The sequence below is a fragment of the Coffea arabica genome, chromosome 9e (assembly GCF_036785885.1).
Source record: "Coffea arabica cultivar ET-39 chromosome 9e, Coffea Arabica ET-39 HiFi, whole genome shotgun sequence".
Lineage (NCBI taxonomy): Eukaryota > Viridiplantae > Streptophyta > Magnoliopsida > Gentianales > Rubiaceae > Coffea > Coffea arabica.
In genome coordinates, this window is record NC_092327.1 from 40,338,329 (window position 1) to 40,346,571 (window position 8,243).

Here is an 8,243-nt window from a genome sequence, read left to right on the forward strand (position 1 = left end):
TTCACCTCCAATTCTTGTCCGTGCCAAAGTTTCTTACCCAAAGCAATTTCTTACTCGAAATAATGTCACGAATTGCATTAGGCATAATTTTAAGATGGTAAAAAAATATTAGTATAAAAAAAATAGATGCTCTTAGAATAAAAGAGAAATATATAAAAAGAAAAGAATCTACATTCATTTGGAGAATCTTGATATGAATATCGCGAGACAATTGTATAATGATGTATTTTTTATCAATACGAAGAAATACGTACTAAAAGAAAAGCAAAAATAAAAGAATTCAACTATTTCTATCAATTAAACATCCATTCAAAACTAAATAACCAATCTAAGATAATTAAGTAGTACAAATCATTTACATTATTTACTAACTTCAATACCACTTAGAAAAAATATAAATAATCCAAATTCAACAATGCACCTCACATTATTCAATTCGAATTCACAAAAAAATTGAAAAGTTTAACTCAAAAATATAAACTATAATAATTAAATGTTCATGCAAACTTGGATAGCAGCACTGTTCACATATTTTGTTCTTAAATAATTAATTTATTCTAATTGTACAATTGCATTTCATTTGTCCTAACAAAGAAAGATAACATTCAAAATGTTATGGCATAACATTCAAATGTTGACATAAATTTTTTTCATTTGCTAAAATTTATTGATTTCATCAGAAACTTAACCATGGATTTTATTTTTAGGTAAAATAAGACACATCCAGACTTTGACTGACAAACGAGCTTTCCAAGGGGTAAAGGAAGAGGTGAATGTCGAGAAGATAATTACAATGACAAAATCTAACAAACTAATTTGTTTAATCCAATACCTCTCCAGAAATTGATTTTACAGTTTAAGTCTTTATTTTGCTAATAATTATGAATTCTATTTATAACTAGGTTCACACTTTGACATGTATACATGTATTTCCTGTTTAACAATATCTTTTGTACAATATGAAAAACCTAATATTATGATTTAATAGTAAAATAATTTGAGTATACAATAACTTTGGTGAAACATAATTGTATTAAGAATTGTTTATCAAAACTAAATCCATAATTTAATAAAAACCTCAAAATAAATTCACAAAAAAAGAACGCTCAAATAAATTCAAAAATCAATAGATCAAAGAGTTCATATTTAGATAGTCTTTATAACAACAACTAGTTAAAAAATTGAAAATAAAAAATATTTTATTATCAGTTAAACAATCAAATTTCACCAAAAAAATTATGAGAGATATTATATTTAGGTTAATATAATCATGCAAAGTACGTTGATAATATAGTGATTTTTTTTCACCAGCTGTTTGGATGTATACTACATATGCATGATATGAATTTCAAATTTGAATTCATATTGCGTGGCATATTATGAACCATTATACATTGATAGTGTATAAAAAAAGTTATTCAGAAAAAGAAAACCAAAAACTAATGATCGAATAAAAATTTCATGAAGAATAATATATCATGCTTGGGCAATACCAGGGTATCTGTTCGAAAAACAAAAAAAAAATTGCTTTTTCAACGTGTGTATTCAAATGGTATCCCACATTTATAAGTGCAAATTTATACTTACGCTACACTTAGAAGTTAGAACATGATATTTAAAATTAAAAAAAAAAAAAAAAAAAAAGCACTGCAAACAGCATCTCGTACATTTGATACTGACCTCAATAATGCTTTTCAGTTTTCCCATGTTTGTTGCTCACATTTGTAACTAAACTCAATAGTTTCAATGCTATTGTGTTCTATATTTATTGCTATTGAGTTTCTATACAATTTCCATTAATAGAGATGCACTTTAAACCACAAGTTGAAAAATGAGTTCAAAAAAGAAATAAAAGACGAATAAGAACTAAGCCAATGCTACAGCAATGGGACTTCGGACGTTGTAGGTGCCAAAACTATCCCTCCAAGTGTACCATCCAAACTGGTACTTGTTTTTGGCAAAATAATATGCACCCTCTAGGTTCTCTGCTTGAATTGTGATGGTGAAAGTTTTCTTCTCACCAGATTCATTGAAATACAAAATTGGTGGATAAATGTTTACTGAGACCCCCAAGGGGGCCTTCACTAGAGAATAGTATACACTTCTATTGCTGCCAACGTTTGTCACTGTTCTATATGTCACCACAGTTCCTTGGAGCTGTGGAATAGCAATTGACGGGTAATTGAGGTCGTGTGGTGCAGGTGGATTTGTAGGACATCTAAAGTTGGGAGTTAAATCCTTGAGATTATACCCAATACTGCATAGATAAAGAAGATAGTCTTCATAGGAGGCATCATAAACTAGTCCAGGATCTGCTGCCTGTTTTGGCATAAAATGACCTGATCCAAATAAGAAGGGATTTGCTTCATTGCCAAATGCATCAGTTATTGGCTTATCCTTGTTGTTCAACACTGCAGCTGTGCCCCCAGGGCATATGGCGCAGCGGTTGAGGGGTCGGCTTTGAGTTGCTGGCTTCCCCACTGACCGGGGTTCGATTCATGCCCGTTGCTCTGCACATCCTGATTCGCTCGGGAAAGCTGTATGAGGCTATCGGCTTTCCTCCGGTTTGGTGTGCCGGCTCGGGTCCAAAGGACTCGGGTCGGGGCATGTTCCGGGTTACCAAAAAAAAAAAAAAACACTATAGCTGCAAGCACGTAATATTGCAATGTCAGACAAATAACAAATCGTTTCTGAATTGTATGCCACATTAGACAAATAACATTTGTTTTTCTCTGAATCATATGCTAAATGATCCAAATGGTACAAAACAAAAGTTTGAATAGTTTTAGTTATTTTGTTTTTTTTTTTTTTGGTATGACAAATATACAAAAAAGTGTCAAGTTGATCAAAATGTTGGATTAACAACCCCTGTATCCTTTTGGATGGCATCTCAACCATTAATTTGGTGAGAGTTTCCAATTTTCCAATTAAGTAGCCAATTTCAAGAATTTTTATGGTTTGGAAACTAATAAACAGAAAGTGTGGATGTTAACGGAGAATTGATTCTCATGAAGATAAATTGAATGTAAAGATTAAAACAAAATTAATATGTAACACCATTGAAAGCCAAACTAGTTTTTTTCCAGTGGTCATGAGAGCAGATCTAATAGCAGCACTGCTCCAGGTTGGGTGGATGGCCCTCAAAAGAGCAGCTGCACCAGCTATATGGGGGCAAGACATTGAAGTTCCTGAGAGAAAGTTATACTTCACCACCCGGTGATCGAGGTCCATCTTTGTAGGGGAATCGCCCTCGCTCCATGCTGCCAATATATTCAGCCCTGGAGCTGTAATATCTGGCTGTCAATCGAGTACAAAAATAGATCTCAGAATACACATTTACCAAATTAAATCAAGGCAAACTCATGAGTTCTATATCTGAAGGACTCAGGCATCGTGAGGGGCGTGCAGACGATTGATTCAACCCTGCAATGCCTCTAAAATTATATTCCGTTCAATTTTTTTTTGCAATTTTTTATATTGAAATTTCTAAAATGACTTACCTTGAGAACAGCCTCCGAAACTGGGCTTGGACCTACACTGGTAAAGCCAGCCATGTGTGGTGCAGTGATACCATGGGATACTGTTTTAGCTGGTGTAATATAAGCCATTGCATTATTGGTCGAATCTATATAATCCAGAATTTTCATTGCATTTTGATAGCCGACAGCATTAGCTGGAAGAAGATGGCTATCAACTGATATATCCTCTCCAAAGGCTTCACTATTTCCTACTATGAGACCAACTCCTCCAGCTCTCATCACCTCTGCTCCCTTTGCTACCCTTGTTCCATTTCCTCTAAGGCAGAAAACAATCTTTCCTTTTGCCTTATCAGAAGAAAGCGAGCCAGGCAAGCATTGACTACAGATTTCATCCAAGTGAAAAAACACAACTTTGATAATGAAGATTCTCCAGTGAACATAGGGAAAAGATTAATGAATGCAGGGATATTACTCTAATAAATATTTGGGGACTTCAGGATGAGCAATTTGACCGGCACGAACTAGAGGATACCACTTCCTTTCCAGGTTATATGGAGTTACGGTTTCACCCTGATTTTTAGCAGAATGAAAATAAATTAATCCATCAACAATTCAGCAATGCAAGTAAGCCAATTGACCTGTTTTTCTTAGTTTTACCTGAAGTTTCTCTCCATTTCCAAGTTCCACAGCTGCAAGAAACATACGATCTAAACTACTAGCACTAACTGTAATGATCCAGGGTGCTGTATTCCTCACTGAGTATGGCGCAGGGCCATAGTTTCCTGCACTGCACACGGTTATAATATTGTTCTTGACAGCATGGAGTGCCCCAACTGCAATTGGATTTTGGTCGTAAGGAGTTGGGTCATATGCTCCAATCGAAATGCTCAACACATCGACCCCATCCTCAATGGCATCATCAATGGCTGCCAACATGTCTTCAGATAAACAAGTATTTTCTATTTTATTGTCTCGATCTGGAATTGGCCAGCAAACTTTATACATGGCAAGGCTCACCAGGGGTGCACCACCTGAGGCCGTGCCATAAGCAAATCCACCGAGTGCTGAAACATTATGAACCCTACGGCCTCCAACTATTGATGTTGTGTGAGTTCCATGTCCATCTTTGTCAAGGGGTGAGAAGTAATCTCTTGTTCGGTCCAGAGCGCCGTAAGCTTTTTCATATCCTTTAAGGTAGTAATGAGCTCCAATTACCTTCCTGTGAAATTGAGAAGAACAATGTATCAAGAATCAAGGAATCCATAATATATTCGAAGAACAACATAAGCAAATAAATCAGATAATTGCATAAAACAAGACTCTTGTCTACCTTGATATACTTGACACAAAACCGATCTCGTGTTGTTCGTCAACACGGACAAATTGTAATGGGGAGCCAATTTCTTAACCTTTGAACTGTTGTGTGGAACATATATATTAAAATGGTTTTGCAGTTGAAAACTGGTAATGGAGAAAAAGGCAGAAAATATGTGAGTGCAGCTCAACATTCAAGACTACTTGCAGTTGCAGCAATAGCTTTGGATCGAAAATAGAAGAGAACTGATTATTACAAGCTTGACTATGTTGTTTGATTTCAAACTCTTTTGGTCAAAAGTTACTCAAGAATCTACAAACTTCTAAATACTATTTTCTCAGTTTGGCTATTGCTGCTATAGTCTGGGACTGGCAACTAGTATTGCTTGTGATTTTCCAGATTCATACCTCTTTTCCTTTATTGGTAGCTCTACCACTTTTCATTTGTTTGCTGGGATATCAAATAATTTCATGATATGGCCCAACAATCTAAAATAAAAAGAAAATAGCATATTAAAACTCATCTCCACATGCAGAGACAAAAGAATGAAGGCCATAATATGGCAAAGCTAGAGCCAAATATTAATATGTATTGATCGGATGATTTTTTTTTTTTTTTTGGGTTTGAGTGAAATGGACAAGTTTGGGAAAAATAACGCTGCTGAGACAACTAGGCCTTCCATGCAAAGATAATCTTGAAACAGGTTTTTTTTGTGACGGCCCAATGGATGTTTCTTTTCAAAATGCTTCTTGATGATCTTGAAAATGCCAATATACTCTGTTTGAGCAAAATTTTAGGGGGATGGCCCTTGCCTGATTAGATTTCTTCGAAGGCCAAAAAAAAAAAAAAGCAAATTCAAACTAGTGGCAGCAATTCTTGTCATCTTTCTCCTTCTGAAGGACAAAGAGGATATTAGACTTAGTATATATACCTTAGTCCTAAGTCTGGAGGTATGTTGAAAGTAAAAATTAAAACCTACTGATTACCAAAACAAAGTCAAGTAATCAACAATCATTAGGCACCGGATTTATGTTTTTCCAATGATTTGGACCAATATGTGTCAATTTATGGTACATTAAGAGCATTCAATCAAGAATTTTGGCCCAAACAATTGTAAACCAAATACAAATTAGCCTAGGGATTCTCTAAAACTTTCTTACAAATTGTAAAGTTGGTTTGATGTAGTTTTTTTGCTTGATTTAAAAATTCTGCAACCAGATTTTGTCTACTAGAATGGCCAAAGTAACTCTGAGGCCCTTTGGCTCTATCAATCTTAATAAAAGGAAAGGCAGTTTACCTGTTACAGTGTGATGTATTGAACTGATTTCCAGTTTGGCATATCCCTTTCCATCTTTTTGGAACGGGCCCCAACCCTGTATCTACGAAGCTTTGAGATTCTGGCCAGTATCCTAATAAAGCCAGATGCTCATTTCAGTCAATAGAATTTTAGTTAAATAACACCATTTTTTCCAATTGATTTTTCTTTTTTTTCCAATTGATTTGGCACACACACAATTTATTACATAAGTAGACACTCATATTTTAAGCATTTAAATACTTTCGTAATCTAATTTCACTTTTTTAAAATACTACTGTCTCAAGTCTCTTTTAATCATGTTTCAAAGAATAGGCGAATCCGAGACAACTCGACCAAGTCATCACTGGAACCGAGATACATGGATCACCGATAACTCGGCCAAAAAGTTTCCGACAAGGATAGAAACAGTCGAGTCATACCAAGTCATCTCGAGTCAAATCGAATCCAACCAAAAAAAAGTGCATTTTATAGATTTTCTTTTGCTAATTTTTTATTTTTTTTGTTTAGCATTTTTTTATATTATTTACAATTTTTAAAATATTAAATGTTTCAAAATTTGTATCTCGTCGAAACCACGACCGATATACCGAGACCAATGTGGAACAGCCTCGTGACCACGACCGCGACTTTGAACCATGCTCTCAACAAGTGCTTCTAATTTGAAATACTAAGGGTCATCGAAATTAGTAATGTAACATCAATTTCTAAGATTACTGCTAGATAAGTGACCACTATCTAGCAAACCAACAATCACATCTCTGCCAAATTGAGCTTTCACAAGCAAGACATCCTTGTCATATGCATTGTATTCGTTTGAGGGATCCTCCAATCCAGCAAATTCCCATGACCTAGTGGTATGCAAAGTGTACTTCGTGCTCTTGAATACAGATACCACTCCTTTCCTTCCTGCAAATTTTCATTCCACTTTCATGCTTCAAAATTTTTTTCAAACAAAAAAGGACACGTACTCAGGATATACAAATAAGAACAATGGATTTAATCCGGCTTACCGGAGAGTTTTTCAGCTTCCTCCGGTTTAAGCACGGCCGCGAAACCATTGATGCTGTGCTTATAACTATAAAGAAGAGAAGACCTTGCATCTTCCTCAGATTCTTTCACAGATAAGAGATAAGAATGATGGTTTTCTTCAATTTCATGCAAAGTTTTATCTCCACTATGTTCTCCAAAGTATACAATATAAACCTAAAACCAGCATAGAATATGTTTATTTTTGGGCATCGAAAAAGTCAAGTGAGAAAAAGTAACAATAAGTTTTTTTTTTGGGGCATAGAAAAAGTAACAATAATAATGTTAAAGAAACCTGATTTTCAACACATGAAGTAAGCAAAGGTAACAACAGGAGCACTAGCAAAGAGAATACGGGAGGTTCCTCCATGGTAGTCAATACTAAACCAATTGGGTACAGAATTTTTCACCAAATTTTCTGGGATATTTATAAGAATAACTTAGAGTGGAATCCAAGCAAAGAAAATGATTGAGCTTACAAAGCTTGTGGTCCTGTTATCCCTATGAATAATTAAGACTCTGCTAATTCAAATTTAAAAGGATATGATTAAGTGTAATTTAAAAGAATTACTAAAGCCAATTATTTTCAATATTAATCTACGAGATATTCCTGATATGTTGACAAGATAAGGGAAAATGATCGGTTTCATCTTTCACATTTCACAAAAATATTCTTTTCGTCCCTCGCTTAAAAAATGAAGCAATTTCATCCTTGACATTTAAAAATTGAAGTTCTTACATCCCTGAACCCAAATTTCAATCTGAATCAAACCACCAATCAACCTGATTACAAATTTTGGGGGTGTAATTGGTAGATCACTTGGTTAACTCAACTTGATATTCATGTAAAATTTAATGAACCCAAAAATAAAAAATTATAACATAAAAAAGAAAGATTAATCTTTCCTACATTATCATTGTATACACTGACGGTTTTATGTACCGCCATATCATTTCAATTTAAATTTAAACACCAAATTTTATATTTATGATACGCATCTAGATTCGCAAGCGGATATACTAACGGTGTATGAAAAGATTTATCCAAAAAAAAACTCTACTATTACAAGACAAAGAATGGCCTTTTATGTTATAATTTTTATTT

General features: G+C 34.4%; 1 protein-coding gene across 1 annotated transcript; it reads right to left on the reverse strand.

Moving 5' to 3' along the window:
• Window positions 1-1,866: 1,866 nt before the first annotated feature.
• LOC140014725 (subtilisin-like protease SBT5.6) lies at window positions 1,867-7,508 on the reverse strand. Its single transcript, XM_072065833.1, has 9 exons — window positions 7,434-7,508; window positions 7,123-7,315; window positions 6,842-7,018; window positions 6,092-6,203; window positions 4,137-4,698; window positions 3,952-4,049; window positions 3,501-3,858; window positions 3,089-3,297; window positions 1,867-2,422 (listed from the first exon to the last, which is right to left on the reverse strand). The coding sequence occupies exons 1-9, from the start codon at window positions 7,506-7,508 to the stop codon at window positions 1,867-1,869; spliced, it is 2,340 nt and encodes a 779-aa protein (XP_071921934.1).
• Window positions 7,509-8,243: the final 735 nt, after the last annotated feature.

Coding starts and splice junctions, on each gene's coding strand:
- LOC140014725 (XM_072065833.1), bottom strand. CDS start 7,508: ATGGAGGAACCTCCCGTATTCTCTTTGCTAGTGCTCCTGTTGTTACCT. Junction 7,019..7,122: donor GGAAGCTGAAAAACTCTCCG/GTAAGCCGGATT, acceptor GAAAATTTGCAG/GAAGGAAAGGAGTGGTATCT. Junction 2,423..3,088: donor ATTAGATCTGCTCTCATGAC/CACTGGAAAAAA, acceptor ATGCCCTGGGGG/CACAGCTGCAGTGTTGAACA.